At 35.5% G+C, this 19,448-nt stretch overlaps 1 protein-coding gene across 3 annotated transcripts in view; it reads left to right on the top strand.

Moving 5' to 3' along the window:
* GSK3B (glycogen synthase kinase 3 beta) overlaps positions 1 to 19,448 on the top strand; it is a 222,505-nt gene that overhangs the window by 74,855 nt on the left and 128,202 nt on the right. For all 3 annotated transcript variants that reach the window (XM_047725992.1, XM_047725979.1, XM_047725988.1), the window contains exon 2: positions 1,978 to 2,171. In XM_047725992.1, the coding sequence (XP_047581948.1) occupies positions 1,978 to 2,171 (194 nt within the window). The remainder of the gene's footprint in view (positions 1 to 1,977; positions 2,172 to 19,448) is intronic.

Below are 19,448 nucleotides of genomic sequence, written 5' to 3'. Positions count from 1 at the left end.
ATTAGGTCTTATAAAATATTTGAGATTTATCTTACTAGGAAGTAAAATGTGAAGAGATCATTTGAAAGCACTGAGAACTGCTATATATACTTGGGCTTCTGCTGGGATTTGCATGCATTTCAAGTACATATAATACTGTTATGAATAACAGTGATGGTGTTGACAAGATTTGAGTTATCTTTCTTCAAGTGATGTTGGATTTGTGCTGTCATACCTGTTGGGTGTTATACCTTGGAACCAAAAACATACATATTTAAGGTAGTCAATCATGCTATTATATATAATATAGATTGCCTGTAATTCACCTAGGTCTTAAAGTAGGAATCTTTCATTGCTTTTGTGTCTTTCATGAATGCTGCCTTATAAGCAGGAGAATTAATCAGTCACAGATATTGCATATTGGTTTTCATCTATATTAGTACCTCTGTGAACTAAAATAGTTATACACTTTGGGTAAATATGCCAGTAACATTTCGATATTCATTTACCTGGTAATTTTATAATGGGGAAAAATTGAAACCATTGGAAAAAGAGATGATTATTTTTTCATTCTTTTATATGTGAGTTACAAATGAATACTTCATAATCTGGGCTTGGTATCTGGAGTTAGAAACTGCATTATTTTTTCTTTTATTAGGTTAGATGAATTCAGATAGCATCATAAAAATGATATAATGGAAGAGTAGAAGAGGAAAAAAGGAAAAAGTGCAGTTTAGTCTGAGTCTAAGGACTTACATATACTGAGAATAGGGTTTAGATTTCTCAGGGAAGAGAGAAAAAGCACAAATTATAATTGCTACTTCACAATGTACTCACTAGAATCTGTATGTATTCTGAAATCATTGAAAGAACAATTTAAAGCTTTTTAGAATCAGGTTCTAGGTAGCATAGTATGGTTTAGAATAGTTTAAGAGTTTGGAGAATAAGATTATGTGAACTCTGCCTAGTCAAATAGGAGGTGGCTCTTGAGCTTGAATTGAAGAGACTCTGGATTATTACTGGGAGAGGAAGAAGAGTGCAAAAGGTAAGGCAAGAGCCATTGAGTGGGCAGAGACCACAGAACTTCAGTGAACTACTTACAAATGAGACTTAATTCAGAATGGGTTTGGTTTTTCTTTTATCTTTTACATCTCTTACCCCAAATTAACACTCTGTCTTCCTTTTCCCCATCTAACCTTTCTCTGAGAAGTATTCTATTTTCTTAAAAAGAAATAAGATAGCAGAGAAGCAAAAACTCAAAGCCTTCCCTTCCTAAAGGCAGAATGGTCTGAATATAGTCAACATATTTAGATATTTTTAGCTGCACCTATTTTATTTTTGAGTAAAATAAGGAAGCCTTGAGAAAAGAACTAGGGCCTGTAGAGTTGGATGGATAAAGATTCAAACCCCAGTGGATCCACCATTTGACTTTTGACTTTGGCCAAATTTAACATTCTTGCTATTAATTTTGTATGGGAACAGTACTGTATACCTCATGGGGTTGTTGTTTTTATTAAATGGAGTCATATATATAAACTAAGCATGATGCCTCGTCTACACAATGACTGAATAAATAGTGGTTAAAAAAATTACTTATAATTGAAACAAATAGTTGAAATAATTCTATATGATGAACTAAGATGAGCATTTAAAAATAATTTGTAGTAGGGGTGCCTGGGAGGCTCGGTTGGTTAAGCAACTTTCTTCAGCTTAGGTCATGATCCTGGAGTCCTGGGATGGAGTCCCACATCGGGCTCCCTGCTCAGCAGGGAGTCTGCTTCTCCCTCTGACCTCTCCCCTCTCCCCTCTCATGCTCCCTTTCATTCTCTCGCTCTCTCAAATAAACAAAAAAAATCTTTAAAGAAAAATAAAAATAAAAAAATAAAAATAATTTGTAGTAAAGAATATAGTTTACTTTGTATAGTTAAATAATTTTCTCTGTTTTTTTATGAATTAATTCTTTACAATTCTTATTTTTCTATTTCTTCCTTCTTTTAGGAGACAAGGATGGCAGCAAGGTAACCACAGTGGTGGCAACTCCTGGGCAGGGTCCAGACAGGCCACAAGAAGTCAGCTATACAGACACTAAAGTGATTGGGAATGGATCATTTGGTGTGGTATATCAAGCCAAACTTTGTGATTCAGGAGAACTGGTTGCCATCAAGAAAGTATTGCAGGACAAGAGATTTAAGGTAAGACCTTTGGTATTTCATGTATTTTGTTGCTATCAATAGATGTAAATGAGTATTTTTTCCATTCATTTCTTTTTGCTTCAAGTGCAAATTTATTATAGAGACTTTCTGTCCTTTTTTTTTATTTATTTATTTGACAGAGAGAGAGAGAGAGAGCGCGCGAGCGAGAGAGAGAACACAGAACACAGGGGGAGTGGGGGCGGGAAAAGCAGGTTTTCCGCTGAGCAGAAAGCCCGACACAGGTCTTGATCCCAGAACCCTGGGATCATGACCTGAGCTAAAGGCAGATGCTTAATGACTGAGCTACCTAGGTGCCCTGAGACTTTATTTCCTTTTTTCTATTTTATAGAGATAAAATTTACTAAAGAGCGCAGTATTTTTGAACCACTGCTGAGTGATACGTGATGTTAAAATGTTGTGAAAGTAGATGAAAATTTCTCAATTTATACTTTTAAAAAGTGACCTGGATCTCACTGGTGTAGGAGAACAGAGAAACACTACCTGTGGTGTTTGCCTATTTGAACAATTGACTATACTTCCTTTCTTAAAATTTCCTTTGAATCTGTGATGCGACACTATCATTTATTTTTTCCTAAATAACTCTGAATTTTCTTTGCTATTTTCTTATGTCTTTCATCCACCTAAACCAGCCATCCCCACAGTTTAGTTTATTTTCATTTCTTACACTAGCTCTCTAGGGGATCCTATGCATGAATGTTCATCTCTTATTTTATGGTCTATAGTTGAGAGTCAGGAGACCTGGGCTCTAAAGTAGACTCTGCTGTTAACAAGCCACACAGCTCTGTTCTGTTCTCTACTTCTCCCACTTATGCAGTCTTTTACTGATAGTCACCCCTGTGCTAGCAACTATGCCAAATTTGAAGGGCTATAAAAATAAATGAGATGATCACTCCTCTGAAAAGGCACAGTCTACTAGCTCTAGAATGTCTCAAATATTCTAAAGAGGTTTTTTTTTTTTTCTTAAACCTTTTGTCTTCAGTTCTTACTCTTGTGAGTACTAGGCCCCTGTTGCCAAATGCCTATTGGATCTTGATTTGTTATCTCAAATTGGCAAGGCTTCTTACCTAAGACTGACCTGAGTTTAAGACCCAGTGGAAATCCTTTCTCTTGGTTCCCATTCCTTTTTGCTTTTTCCTTCTAATGATTTTGTCATTCACCTTGTCATTCAGACTTTTCTATTCTCTCATACCTCATATCTAGTTGTTATCAAACTTCATTGATTTTTTTTTTTCCTCCTCACTGCCTTGATGATTGGTGACTTCTTTCCCTTTTTCATCACTACTATTCTAGTCAGTCCCTTGCCATTATTTGGCTTACCCACTAGTAAGATTCTACTTCTCATCTTCCACATACCAGCACTAGAATAACCCCACAGTTCAGTTTGGTCATTTTGTTTTTCCCTACACACAATTCTTCTATGGTTCCTCATAGTCTAGGAAAAAAAGCCTGCTCAGTTCAGTAGTATGTTCAGGAACTTCCATAGTCTTGCCTTATCTCTAGATAGTCAGCTTTCCAAATCTTCTGTGCTACTATCCTTGAAATATATTGGTCTTTATGGCCTCTTTGCTTTTATTTAGCTTCCTTTATCACTCCCATTCTCTTGCTAATCTAAATCTTGTGCAAGTATAAAGACCCTTGTCAGATTGCTCCTTTATGAAATTTCTCACATTATTCCAGCGAGCCTGTGGATATTGTTCTAAATTCCTTGAACACTTATTGTCCATAAACTAGTGAAATTCCAAATTTTTTCATGACAGAAACTCCCATTTTTTTTTTAAAAGATTTTATTCATTTATTTGACAGAGAGAGACACAGTGAGAGAGGGAACAGAAGCAGAGGGAGTGAGAGAGGGGGAAGCAGGCTTCCCGCTGAGCAGGGAGGTCCATGTGGGGCTTGATCCCAGGACCCTGGGATCATGACCTGAGCCAAAGGCAGATGCTTAATGACTAAGCCACCCAGGCACCCCCAAAGACTTCATATTTATTATGTGTATCCTGGGTGCCCACACATTCAGTGTTTTGGGTTTTTGTTTTGTTTTGTTTTTATTAGTAGTTGATAATAGCAAATGCTTACCAAATTCTTGTTACATGCTCAGTGATTTACTAAGATTTACTAAGATTTTGAGCCTTATCATTAGTTTTGTGAGATTGGTACTGTTATTATTTGGATAAGAAAACCTACGCACAGAGATTATAGATTAACTTGCCCAGGGTCACACAGTTAGCAAGTGGAAAGTTGGGCAAGTATTTGAATCCACATGTTCTGACTGCAGAGTGCTTTACTAAATATTTTATCATCACTAACAGATTCTAAACAGATACTGTTTTAAATTTTTTTCCTTTGGTGTGATTAAGTAATTCCTTTGAAATACAGTTTGGTTCATTTGTTTCTGTATGTATCCCTTCTTAGAATATTATCCCTGTTCTTACTTGACTTTAAAAAAAAAAATTATTTGGGCGCCTGGGTGGCTCAGTGGGTTAAGCCTCTGCCTTCAGCTCAGGTCATGGTCTCAGGGTCTTGGGATCGAGCCCCACATCGGGTTCTCAGCTCAGCGGGGAGCCTGCTTCCTCCTCTCTCTCTGCCTGTTTCTCTGCCTACTTGTGATCTCTCTCTTTAAGAAAAAAAGAAAAAAAATTATTTATATTTTCAGGCTGTGAAACACACTAATATGGTTGCAAAGACCAGAAATATACAAATGTCATGTACTCTCTGTTCCCTCTGTCATGTTTCCATTCACTCACTGTAGATAGACAGTCTAATTGTGTTTTGGTTCATTTTTTCTGGGTTTCTTTAACACAAATGAGCAATTAAATGTAATTTTCTTGCCTTCTTTTTAACATAAAAGATAATATATTAGGGATACTCTTTTGTACTTTGCCTTTTCTCTTATCTATATTTTTTAGATGTCATTGCATGTAAATTCAGAGATATTTCTCATCCAGCTGCATAGTATTCCAGAGTTCATTCAACCATTCTTCAATGTATGGATATTTAATTTCTTTTCAATATTTTATAATCTCTAGGGGTGCTGCTATGAAAAACCTTTTCATATTCATTGTTTTAATCAGATGTGTGTCTTCAGGGTAAATTAAGAGAAGTAGACTGCTGAGTCAAAACATAAACACTTACAGTAGTTTTGTTTCATATTGCTAAATTCTCCTCCATAAGGGTTGAACCAGTCTGGGTTCTCTTCAGTAATATGAGTGCCCGTTGCCCCCCAGAGTGGACAAAATGCATTGCTTAACTTTTTCATCTTTTTGCTCATCTGATAGCTGAGAAATGGTAGCTCATTGTAGTTTTAATTTATAATCTTATTATTATGAATGTAGTTTAACGTCTTTTCACCTGTTCAAGGTCCATTTTGTTTTTGTGAGTGTATATGAATTGTCCTTTTTTTCTTTTTTCTCTTTTGCCCATTTTCAAAATGAGGTTTTGGCCTTTTCCTCTTAACTCTGAACAATTTTTTATAATGGATTAACCTTTATCTGTGATATATGTAGTACTTTTACTTTGTATATTCTATTTTTCCACCATATGAAAGTCTCACACTACCCCATGAGTCAAATTTATTGTTTTTTTATCATATCTGGGTTTTAAGTTGTAAGTAAAAAGACTTTCCTAATGAAAAACCTTTTCCTCAGGTTAAAGAGAAATTCACATTTTTTTTTTTTTCTGGTAGTTACAAGATTTCACTTTTCACATTTAAATTCTCTGATCCATTTGAAGTTTATCCTTTTTTTATGGAGTTTATTCTTATGTATGGTATGAGTTACTGATACAATTTCATCTTTTCTAACTCATTAACCATTTAGTTGCTCAGTACAGTTTTTTAAAGGTATGTCTTTGCTCCAGTGACTTGCCTTGGTATTGCAATCATATGCTGAATTTCCACACGTACTTGGTCTATTTCTGGACTTGCCATTCTGTTCTACTAAGTCCATTCTCTTCCAGACTAGGTCGTTTGCATATCCCTCTGTCATTACCACACTGTTTTAATTATAGAGCTTTAAAGTATGTTTTAATGTCTCCTAGAGCTAATCTATTCTTGTAGCTTTCCTTTTTTGTGTTTTCTAGCTATTCTTTTTTTTTTTTTTAAGATTTTATTTATTTATTTGACAGAGAGATCACAGGTAGGCAGAGAGGTAGGCAGAGAGAGAAGGGAAGCAGGCTCCCTGCTGAGCAGAGAACCCGATGTGGGGCTCGATCCCAGGACCCTGAGATCATGACCTGAGCGGAAGGCAGAGGCTTAACCCTCTGAACCACCCAGGCACCCCCTGTTTTCTAGCTATTCTTGAGTGTTTGTTTTTCCATATGAACTTTGGCATCAATTTGACTAATTCCATAAAAAAGCTGTTTGATATTTTTAATTGAAATTTCATTAGCTTATAAATTAACTTTGGGAGAACTGACCTATTTCTGATGTTGGCTTATCTATGAATAAGAGATATCTTTCTGTTTGTTCAAGTTTACTTTTGTGTATTTCAGGAGTTTTATTGTATAGGCTTTTGACATTTCTAGTTAAATTTATTCCTAAATATTTATTGCTTTTGTTGCTATTGTATCTTTTGGGTTTTTTTCTTCTACATGCTAAAAAGTAGCAAGTTCAGTTCTTTCCATTGTATCACCTTTCCTTTATGAAACTTAAGTATTCTTTGTTCTCCTTGCTAAATGTTAACTGTTTCCAAAAAAAATTTTTTTTATATATTGGCCAATTCATTTTTCTTGATTATCATAAAATAGTAGGAATTTTCATGACAATTTAAGATTCTGTAGTTTCCCTTCTGTGATTTACATAGCTGCTGCCTGGGATTACACTAAATAATTATGTATTTCCAGAAAAGGTTGAAATAGGGTCTTCTCCTTGTCCAGTCAAAGAAATCATCCTGAGGAACCTGCCAGTATTGGTGAGAGGCAGTTTATTTTGGTGAAAAAATGAGAGAGAAAATAGAGACCAAACAAACAAACAAACAAACAAAAAAACCCACAAAACAAAACAAAACCCAAGAGTAATTATCCCTGCACACTAGTCACATAAACTATATATAAGACACTGAGCTTTTCTATTAGGAATTTTAGGTATAATCTTCATTTCAGTAGTGTTTTACCTGTAATTTGAATGCCTTTTTTTCTTCTGTGACCCACCATACTGTGGCAAATTACTTAAACAGAAATTAAATTACTTCACTTGGCTGGTTTGGAAGTGCTTATGATAGAAAATGCTCTTGTGGTTTTGTAGAGGTAAAGTCTAGCTAGGTACCTTATTTGGGAGACCTTTGATGTTAGATCAGGGCGAAGATTAATTGGTCCCAAAAGCTACTGACAGTTGTTAAGGCTGGCTTTTCTAATTTGAAAAGTAAGTTGCATTTTTAATTAATTAGTGATCTTTGCCTCATTAACTATTAATTTCAGTTCTCCTTTGAACTGAGTCATAGGTTTCAGGTCTCCTGTTTGGTTTCAGTTGTTCTGTGGTCAGGATATGCAGGTGGAGATGTGAAGTGTAACTATCGTCCTATCGTGAATAGAGAGTGAACAGGGTTCTACTTTTAATATTTACCATTTTTGAGAATGAGTAGAGATTTAATCCATGGGATTATTATTCTCTGCATGGATATTGTGGAGACAGCATAGAGGAAGGAAGACCTTGGGTGTTCATTATTAGTAGTTTTGTAAGCTAGAGCATATTCATTAACTTTATGAGCTTCAGTTTTATACTACAACAATGCCCCAGCCTACTGTTTGGCACAGAAGAGAACTCAATAAATATTGTGTTCCCTTTTTTTCCTCATGTTGTATGAATCAAATGAAACAATGTATTATGAGAACATGTTCTGAATTTTAAAACTCCTAGTAACTAAATTCTGCTTTTATTTTTAGGCATCTGAATTACTACAAATGGCTGTTTACTTTGGATTTTTATGTTCGTTTTACTTGCTCTTAAATTTGATAATCTTTTTTTTTAAATAAACATTTTTTTCTTTTTTACAGAGGGATGGGGAAGCAGCAGAGAGAGGGGGAAGATCTTAAGCAGCCTCTATGCCTAGCAGAGTCTGACACAGGGCTCGATCTTACAACCCTGAGATCATGACCTGAGCTGAAATCAAGAGTCAGACAGTTAACTGGCCCCCCAGGTGCCCCTAAATTTGATAATCTTATTTTGAGGCACCTAATTGTATGTATTTGTATAACTATTTTAAGTCATTTGTGGAAAATCTATTCCTGATAAAAATGACAAACAACTTTAAAAGAAATAGTAATCTTTACTTATGTCATATGGAGTTATGTTCTTTGGGTCACAGAAATGTCTTAACTTCTGTGGAGGAGAGAGGAAAGGACAGTAAGTAGGAAAGGTCTTACACTGCAATGCAACTCTAAGAAAGTTAAAGCAAAACCAGTGGGGAATCTCACCCTGAGGTTGAACCATCAGAGGAGTACAATGTCTCCTGGGAAAAGGTCTCCCTTAAATATATCTGCCATACGCAGTCATTTTCTGGAAGTCAGTTCATGGGAAGCTTGGCATGGCATGGTTTGAACAGAGGAATGGCTTTGAGAGCTCAGCAGCTGGGGCCATGGGTCAGTGATGCTCCTTGCAGTGTGAGATTTGAGAGGCACATTATTACCAAACCAAGCCTTGTAGGGTTAGAGACCCTTTTCTGCTACTTTCCAAGTGTATAGGTAGTGACTAGTAAAATGTTTTTTTTTTTTTAATGAATTGAATTTTTAGAGACTGTACAAAGGTTGTTGTCAAAGAGTTCTGTTGATTTTGCTTTTAAAATTATATATAGTTTTATTGGTCTTTTATTCCAGAGACACAGAAAATGGTCTTGAATGTCCTTTTTCTGGTTTTTTTTTTTTTTTTTTTTTTTTAAAGATTTTATTTATTTATTTGACAGAGAGAGATCACAAGCAGGCAGAGAGGCAGGCAGAGAGAGAGGAGGAAGCAGGCTCCCTGCTGAGCAGAGAACCCGACGTGGGGCTCGATCCCAGGACCCTGAGATCATGACCTGAGCCGAAGGCAGCGGCTTAACCCACTGAGCCACCCAGGCGCCCCCTTTTTCTGGTTTTTAATGGCTTGAATGTCTTGAGTGAATGAGGAATAAAACTTAATATAAGGCAGCCAGAGTAATTAGGCAGAAAAGAAAAGAAAAGAAAAGACATTCAAATCGGAGAGGAAGAAGTACAACTGTCACTATTTGCACATGACGTGATATTATATATAGAAAACCCTAAAGACTCCATCAAAAAAAAACCTTTAGAATAACTGAGAACAGGAGACACAAAAATCTCTTGCATGTCTATACACTAATAATGAACTATCAGAAAGAGAAATAAAGAAAGCAGTCTAATTATAATTGCGTTGAAAAGGATAAAATCCTAGGAATAAATTTAACTGCAAGGTGAAAGACTCAATATTGAAAATTATAAGACAATAATGAAAGAAGTTGAAGAAGACACAAATAAATGGAATGATATTCTGTGCTCATGAATTGGAAGAAATCAGTTTTGTTAAAATGTCCACATCACCCAAAGTAATCTACAAATTTTAGTGCAATCACTATTAAAATTTCAGTTGTATTTTTTAAAAAGCTTATTTATTTATTTGAGAGTGAGCATGAGCTGGGAGAGGGGCAGACAGAGAGGGAGAGGAATGGAGAGAATCCCAACCAGACTGTGCTGAGCACAAAGCCTGATCCAGGGCTCAATCTCATGACCCCAGGATCACAACCTGAGCTGAAACCAAGAGTCAGAGGCTTAACCGACTGAGCCATCCAGGTGCCCCTGCTATTTTTCAAAGAAATAGAACAAATAATCCTAAAATTTGTATGGAACCATGAAAAACCCTGAATAGCCAAAGCAGTCTTGAGAAAGAAGAACAAAACTGAAGACATCATACTCCCTGGTTCCAAATTCCGATACAGAGCTGTAGTAATCAAAACAATATGATACTGGCATAAAAGAAAAGATGCATAAATCAATGGAACAGAATAGAGAAAGCACAGAAATAAACCTATGCCTATGTGGTTAAGTATGACAGAGGAGCTGAGAGTATATAATGGGAGAAAAAAAGAATAGTTTCTTTGATAAATGGTGTTGAGGAAACTAGACAGCCACATGCAAAAGAATGGAATGGGACCACTGTCTTACACCAAACACAAAAGTTAACTCAAAATAAATTAAAGACCTCAACATAAAGCCTGAAACCATAAAACTTCTAGAAGAAAACATAGTAAACTCCTTGACATAGGTCTTGGCAATAGGTTTTTCAGTCTGACACCAAAAGTTAAAGCAAAAATAAATAAGTAGGACTACATCATACTAAAAAGCTCTGCAGAGCAAAGGAAATGATCAACAAAATAAAAAGGCAACCCACTGAATGGAAGAAATACACTGAATAATATTCCATTCTATCCTTGTACCTCAGTTTGTTCATTCATTTACCTATTGAAAGACATCTTGGTTGCTTCCAAGTTTGGGCAGTTATGAATAAAGCTGCTATAAACATTCATTTGCAGGTTTTTGTGTGGATACAAGTTTTCAGTTCATTTGGATAAATACCAAGTTGCAGTTGCTAGATTGTATGATAAGAGTTTGTTTAGTTTTGCAATAAATTGCCAAACTATCCTCCAAAGTGACTGTACAGAAAGATTTCATATTTCTACCAGCAGTAATAGATTTTTCTATTACACATCCTCATCAGCCTTTGGTGTAGTCAGTGTTCTAAATTTTAGCCATCCTAATAGGAGAGCGGTAGTATCTCATTTTAATTTGCAGTTCTCTGATGATATATGATGTTGAACATCTTTTCATATGCTTATTTGATATCTGTGTATCTTTGTGAAGTGTCTATTCAAGTCAGTGCTCATTTTTAATGGTTGCGTATTTTCTTACTGTTGAGCTTTAAGAGTTCTTTGTATATTTTGGATAACAGTGCTTTCTCACCTATGTGTTTTGTAGAGATTCCTCCCAGTCTGTGACTTATCTTTTCATTAGCAGAAGTTTTAAATTTTAATCAGAAGTCTGATTGTCAATTTTTTCTTTCATGGATTATGCCTTTGGTGTTGTATCAAAATAATCACTGCCAAACCTAAGGAGACCTCAATTGTCTCCTATGTTGTCTTCTTTGTGTTTTGTAGTTTTGCCTTTTCTATGATCTATTTTTTAAGTTAATTTTTGTGAATCGTGTAAAATCTGTGAGTACATTCATTTCTTTACATGCGACTATCCAGTTATTCCAGCAGTTTGTTGAAAAGACCATCTTTTCTTCATTGAAATGCCTTTGATCCTTTGTCAAAGTTCAGTTGACTGTATTTGGTGGCTGTTTCTGGGCTCTGTGTTTTATTCTAGTGATGTATTTGTTTATAAATCACGCTGTCCCCCTCCCCCCCTTTTTTTTTCTTTAGCTGTAGCTTTATGGTAAGTCTTGAAGGTGATTAGTAACAGCTTTTTGATTGTTTTTCAATATTGGGTTCATTATTGGATGTCCACAAAATAACTTGCTGGGATCTTGATTGGGATTGCATTGAATCTACAGATCATGTTAGGAAGAACTGGCATCTTGACACTATTAAGTCCTCCTATTCATGCACATGAAATATGTTTATCTAGATCTTTGGTTTCTTTTCTCAGAGTTTTATGGGTTTCCTCATGTAGATCTCATACGTATTTTGTTAGATTTATACCTAAGTATTTCTTTTTAGAGGGGTGCTAAAGTAAGTTGTATTGTGTGTGGTTTTCTTTTTTAAAGATTTCTATTTATTTATTTGACAGAGGGAGAGAGAGAGACAGCAAGAGAGGGAATACAAGCAGGGGGAGCGGGAGAGGGAGAAGCAGGCTTCCCACGACCAGGGATCCCTAGGCGGGGCTCGATCCTTAGAACCCTGGAATCATGACCTGAGCCGAAGGCTGACGCCTAACAACTGAGCCACCAGGCGCCCCAATTGTATTGTGTTTTTAATTCTAAATTCCAGTTGTTCGTTGCTGGTATATAAGAAAGCATTTGACTTTCGTACCTTAAACTTGTACCTGTAGTCGTGTTATAGTCACTTACTAGTTCCAGGAGGTTTTGTTGTTAATTCCTTGAGACTTTTTTTACATGGACAGTCAGGTCATTTGTAAACAAAGATGGTTTTATTTCTTCTTTTCCAATTTATATACCTTTTATTTCCTTTTTCTGTCTTAATTGTATTCTGTACAATGTTGAATGGAGTGATGAGAAGTCTTTTTTGTCTTGTTCCTGTTCTTAGTAGGAAAACACCTAGTTTCTTCCCATTAAATATGTTAGCTGTTGATTTTTATAGATGTTCTTTATCAAGTTGAGGATGTATTCTGCTGTTGTTGGATAAAGTTTCCTATAAATATTTATTAGATCCAATTGATCAAAAGTGTCATTCAGTTCAGCTATGTCCTTATTGATTCTCTGCTTGCTGGATCTATCAACAGCTGGTAATGGGGTTTTTAAATCTCGAAGTATAATGATGGATTTGTCTATTTCTCCTTTGATTCTATTTATTTTTGCCTCAAATACTTGATACTCTTTTGTTAGGTGCATACACAGTAAGAATTGTCTTCTTTGAGAGTTGATCTCTTCATTATGTAATGGCCCTCTTTAACCCTGATAATTATTTTTGCTCTGAAGTCAGCTTTGCCTGAAATTAATATATCTACTCCAGCTTTCTTTTGATTAGTCTTAGTCTGGTGTATCATTCTTCATCCCTTTACTTTAAAAAAAATTATAAAAAATATATAACATTAAACTTACCATCTTAACATTTTTTCTAGGTTTGTTTATTTGTTGCTGAACTCTTCCTCCCCCAGCTTCATTGAGGTCTAGTAGACAAATAAATTGCATATATTTAAAGGGTACATACAGTGTGATGATCTGTGTATACATTGTGAAGTGATTGCCCCAGTCAGGTTAATTAGCATATTCATCGCCTCACATAGTTAGCTTTTTTGCACATGCATGTGTAGTGAGAACACCTAAGATCTACTCTCTAAGCATGTATCAAGTATATAATACAGTATTATTAATTGTAGTTACCATGTTGTATATGAGATGCCCAGAATTTCATCTTTTTTTTTACTGATGGCTTTCTATTTTCCCCATTTCCTCAACCCCTTACAGTCACCGTTCTACCCTCTGTTTCTAAGAGTTTGGCTTTTTCTTTTTTCTTTTTCTTAAAGGGTTCCACATGTGAGTTTGTGCTTTTATTGTTACGATTGACTGTCTGAAGTTTTTAAGTTTGATGTAGTCAAATGTCTATTTTTGCTTTAGTTGCTTGTGCTTTTTGGTGTCCCCAAAAGAAGGAAATCCTATCACTTGACACAACAAGGATGGGCTTTAAGAACATTATGCTAAGTGAAATAAGCCAGTCACTGAAGGTTAAGTATATTGCCAACTCCAGTGTGCTGAATCTCTTCCCCTGTATTCGCTTACAGGATTTTTATAGTTTCAGGTTTCAGGTTTAGGTCTTTAATTCATTTTGAGTCAGTTTTTGTGTGTAGTGGAGGTAAAGGTTCATCTTCATCCTTTTGCTTCTTGGTTGAGTTTTTCCAACACCCATATGCTTAAGAGACTGTCTTTCCCCCCTTTTGTAGTCTTGGCACCATTGTTTAAAATTATTTGGCCATACATAAGGGTTTATTTCTGGTTTCTTCTGTTCCAGTGGTCTATATATTTGTCTTTATGCTATTTCCATACTGTCTTGATTACTATTGGCTTGTAGTTTGTTTTCAAATAAAGAATTATTAGACTTCCAGCTTTGTTCTTTTTCAAGATTGTTTTGGCTGTTTGGGTTCCCTTGAGAGTCTTTATAAAATTTTAGGATTTTGGTTTTCTATTACTGCAAAAAAAATGCCGTTGGAATTTTGATAGGGATTACATTGAGTCTCTATATGGCTTTGGATAGTATGGACATTTTAATGTTTAAATTTCTAAGCTATAAGCATGGGATGCCTTTGCATTTATTTCTATGTTCTTTGATTTCTTTTGGCAGTGTTTTACAGTTTTCAGTGTACAAGTCTTCTACCTCCTTGGTTATGTTTTTCTTAAACACCGTATCCTTGGGATGCCTGGGTGGCTCAGTGGGTTAAGCCCCTGCCTTCGGCTCAGGTCATGATCTTAGGGTCCTGGGATCGAGTCCCGCATCGGGCTCTCTGCTCAGCAGGGAGCCTGCTTCCCTCTCTCTCTCTCCGCCTGCCTCTGTCTACTGTGATCTCTCTCTGTCAAATAAATAAATAAAATCTTTAAAAAAACAAAACAAAACAAAAAAAAAACCACCGTATCCTTTTTGGTGCTATAGTAAATGAGATTGCTTTCTTTTTTGATTGGTCATTGTTACTGTATAGAAATACAACCAATTTTTAAGTGTTCATTTTTTAAAATCACCATATTTATTTATTTGCCTGTTTATTGTCTGTAATAATAATTAACCCCATCAAAATATACAGTCTGTGAGCACAGGGACTTCATCTATCCTGCTTACCGCTGTCTTCAGCATTTAGAACAAATTCTGGAACATAATAGGTGCTCAGTAATTATATTTTCAGTGACCCTGGGAGGAAGGATATTTACATCCCAGTGGTGACTGCTGCCAAGAGAATGACTGGGAAAATCATGCAAGTGTTCATTTTATAGCTGAAACTTTGCTGAAATTGTTTCTTTGTTGTAACAGACTTTTTTTTTTTAATTCTTTAGGAATTTCTACATAGAAGATCATCTCTGTGAACAGAGATAATTTTGTATCTTTTCTAATTTGGATGCCTTTTGTTATTTATTTTTCTTGTCTAACTGCTCTGGCTATTATTTCAAGTACTATGTTGAATAGTAGTGGCAAAAATGAACATCCTAGCCTTGTTCTTCATTTTAAAGGAAAGCTTTCAATTTCAATTTTTCACCAATGAATAGGAAGTTAAGGAGGGATTTTCATCATATACAGCTTATTATATTGAGGCAATTTCCTTCTATTACTAGTTTGTCGAGCATATCATGAAAGAGTGTTGAGTTTTGTTAAATGCTTTTTCTGTATCAGTTGAGATGACCATTTGGTTTTTGTCCTTCATGTGGTTGGTAATTTGGTGTGTTCACAATTATTGATAGATGTATGTAGAACCACCCTTGCATTTCAGGTATAAATCTTTCCATTGCAGGTATAAAACTTGGTTGTGGTGTATAATCCTTTCAGTGTGCTGTTGTTTGGTTTGCTGATATTTTGTTGGTGATTTTTGTATCAGTATTCATCTGGAATATTGGCCTGTAATTTTAAAATTGTGTCCATCCTTTTATTTTTAAGGTGTGTATGTCTTTTATTTAAATGGATTTCTTGTAGATTATATATAGTTGACTCTTTTTTAAATTCATTTTTAAATTAGTATTTATTTTTAAAAATTGAGATATAATTGACATACAACATTGTGTAAGTTCTCTTTCTGTTGCTGTATTTAAGCCATTGATGTTTAAAGAGATTATTGATATAGTTGGATCATATTTTTGCCATATTTGTTACTGTTTCTATTTGTTGTCCTTGTTTCTTCTTTTTTCTTCCTCTCTTTTTCTGCTTTATCTATTTTTAGTTGAGCATTTTATATGATTATGTTTTTCTCTTCCTTCACATTATCTATTACACTTTTTAAAACCTTTTTCAGTGGTTGTAGTTGAGTCTACAGTGTACATTTATAATTTTTTGAAGTGTGCTTTCAAGTAACTGTACTCTCTCATGGATAATGCACTTACCTAATGACAGAATATTTCCAATTTCTGCCTTTCATTCCATATAACACTGCTGTCATTATTTTCACTAATCCATAACCTATAATCACTGAATACAATATCACTGTTATTATTTTGAACGGTTGCTGCTAGATCAGTTAATTCTCTAGTGCTTTTTCTTTCTTTACATAGATAACAGATTTCTTGCCTATGTCATTTCCCATCTTTCTGATGAATTTTTTATTTTTAACATTTCTTGGATGGCAGGTCTGCTGTTGATAAAGTCTCAATTTTTATTTTCTGAGAGAGTCTCAAATTCTCCACATTTGAAGAATAACTTTACTGGATGCAGAATTCTAGATTGGTTGTTTTTGTTTTTGTTTTTTCTTTCAGCATTTTATTTATTATTATTATTATTATTTTAAAAAGATTTTATTTATTTATTTGACAGAGACAGACACAGTGAGAGGGGGAACACAAGCAGGAGGAGTGGGAGAGGGAGAAGCAGGCTTCCCGCTGAGCAGGGAGCCTGATGTAGGGCTCAAACCCAGGACCTGGGATCATGACCTGAGCTGAAAGCAGATACTTCATGACTGAGCCACCCAGGCGCCCCTTTTCTTTCAACATTTTAAATATTTTACTTCACTCTCTTCTTGTTTACATGACCTATGAAGAGAAGTTCAATGTAATTTTTACCTTTACCTTTCTATGAGAAAGGTTTTTTTCCCTCTTCTGGCTTCATTCAAGATTTCTTCTTTGTCTTTGATCTTTTGCATTTTGAATATGATATACCTAGATATAGTTTTTTTGGTATTAATCCTCTTTTATGTCTTTTGAGCTTCCTGCACGTGTGGTTTGGTGTCTGACCTTAATTTGGGGAAATTCTCAGTTGTTGCTTCCAATGCTTTTTCTGTTCCCTTCTCTCTTCTCCTTGTGGCATTCCCATTATGCATATGTTACAACTTTTATAATTGCCTCAATAGTTCTTGGATATTCTCTTCTTTTTCGTTTTTGTTTGTTTTTGTTTTTGTTTTTGTTCTCTTTTTGCTTTTCAGTGTTAGAAATTTCTATTGACATTTCTTTAGGCCTACTGATTCTCTCCTTGGCCATGTCCAGTGTATTGATCAGTCCATCAAAAGTATTGCTAATTTCTGTTATAGTGGCTTTGATTTCTAGCATTTACTTTTAAATCCTTTTAGTTTCATCTCTCTCAGCTTACATTACCCATCTGTTTTTGTGTGTTACCCATTTTCCGTTAGATCCCTTAGTGTATTAATCAGTTGTTTTAAATTCCTAGTCTGATAATTTCAACATCCCCACTCTATATTTCAGTGACTCTGATGCCTGCTATGTGTGTTCACGCTTTGATTTTCATCTTTTACTCTTCTTTGTAATTTTACATTAAAAGCTGGATATGATATATTCAGTAAACGTTACTTAGGTAATAGACCTTTATTTTGAGTTATGTTTATCTGGCAGGAGTTAGACTATGTTTGTTGTAGCTGTAGATGTCAGCTGTAGGTGTCAGAAGCTGAAATTTAGTCTGGTGTGCCATGTTTTGGATTTCCTGAGAGACTTATTAAATAAATTCTGAGACATGCATTTCTTTCCACTGTATTTCCCCATTATTGTAGAGGAATCCTATTGACCTGGTGGTAAGGTGTGACAGGAGGAAAATGTTCTGTAGTCTTAAAATCAGGTCTGAGTCTCTTAATGAACCTGTGTTGTGGGCTTGACCTTTATAAGTGCTTTTCAGTTTTTTGTCCATCTTCCTCCCTCATAGGTGAGATAAGAAGGCTAGACGGGGCTGGAGTTGTATATCTTCGTTCTTACACATGGAGAGCTAGATGAGGTTAGAATTGGGTATTTCTTCCCCCTCCCCCGCCCCGCCCCAGTTCAGTTAGCTTTGGTTGAATAGTTTTCCTTGAGGGCAGGTGGTAAGAACAGAATAAATACTCTGGGCCGGTTTATAAACTACTTCTCTCATCTGCTTCCTGCAGGTTTTTCCTAGATCTTCACTGTAAGGATCTGGTAGAGATCCTAGAGATAAAGCTGAGAAAAGCACAGGGTGTCCCTCTCTGGAGCTTTTAACTCCGAGACTTGTTCATACTGCTTCTATGTCAATTACAGTTTAAGTTTTTCTCTACTGGTACTGGCTCTTTTGGCAATTTCTGCTCCTGGACTTCTGTTCCAATAAGCTGTGATTCTGTGTATCTACCTGTCTGTCTCTAGTTTTTAGGGCAGCAGTTTGCCATGTGACCTCAGTTTTTGGTGGATTTAAGAAGAGTTGTTGATTTTTCAGTTTGTTCAGCTCTTTTCTTGTTGTGAAGATGAGAGGGATGACTCACAAGCTCCTTACATACTAGACTAGAAACCAGAAGTCCTTCCTTTGCTCATTTTATTTGTCTTTTTATTGTTGAGTAGAGTTCTTTATTCTGGATACAGATCCCTTTTCAAATAAAAGACTAACAAATGTTTTCTTCAGTGGGTAGTGTAGTTGGTAGAAGCCTTGTTAGCCACAGCAAAGATTTTGGCTTTAAATCTCTTCAAAGTGGGGAGCCACTAGAGTTTGTAAGCAGAGAAATCCCATTATCTATCTTATATTTTAAAATGCAAGGTCACTCTGACTACGTAAGATCACTCTGCCTGCTTTGTTAAATATAGATGTAAGGTCAACAGAGGGAAGCTGAAAGACCATATAGCTGAGCAGAGGTATGCTGAAAGACTTACACTAGAGAGGTAGTGAGAAATGATCATTTCTTGGAGATACACACACACACCCCACACACACTTATTTTTATATTGAGATAATTGTAAATACACCTGCAGTTGTAAGGAATAATACAGTGATCCCATGTATCTTTTGCCCAGTTTCCCTCAGTGGTAAAGTCTTGCAAAATTATAGTGCAATGTCACAACCAGAATATTGACATTAATATAATCCACCAGTCTGGTTGAGATTTTCCCACTTACACTTGTACTCATTTGTGCGTGTGTATATGCACGTGTGTACACTTTTATGCAGTTTTATTACATATGTAGTTTTGTGTATTCACTAGAACAGTTCCTTCATCACAAGGATCCTCATGTTGCCCTTTTATAACCATAACAATTTATCTTCCTGCCATTCCTCCACTCTTAAGCCCTAGTTTAAACCCTTGCAATAACCAGTAACCTGTTCCCCTTATCTGTAATTTTGTTATTTCAAGAATGTTATATCAATGGAATCAAATACAGCATGTAACCTTTTGGGATTGGCTTTATTTGCTCAGCACAAGTCGCTGGAGATTGATTGAAATTGTTGCATATATCAATAAATAGTGTTTTTCTTTTTTTGAGTAGGATTTCATAGTGTGGTATACTATGGTTTGTTTATCCATTTACCTGTTGAAAGACATCTGGTAGCTATTCTGAATAATACAGCTATGAACATTTATTTATAGGTTTTTGTGTGAACATAAATTTCCATTTCAGTGGGGTAAACACCTAAGATTTCAGTTGCTGGAATCTTGGAGAAACACACACACACACACACACACACACACACACAC

The sequence above is a fragment of the Lutra lutra genome, chromosome 1, assembly GCF_902655055.1.
Source record: "Lutra lutra chromosome 1, mLutLut1.2, whole genome shotgun sequence".
NCBI lineage: Eukaryota > Metazoa > Chordata > Mammalia > Carnivora > Mustelidae > Lutra > Lutra lutra.
Note: the sequence above shows the minus strand (reverse complement) of the source record. Positions and strands in the feature narration are given on the sequence as shown.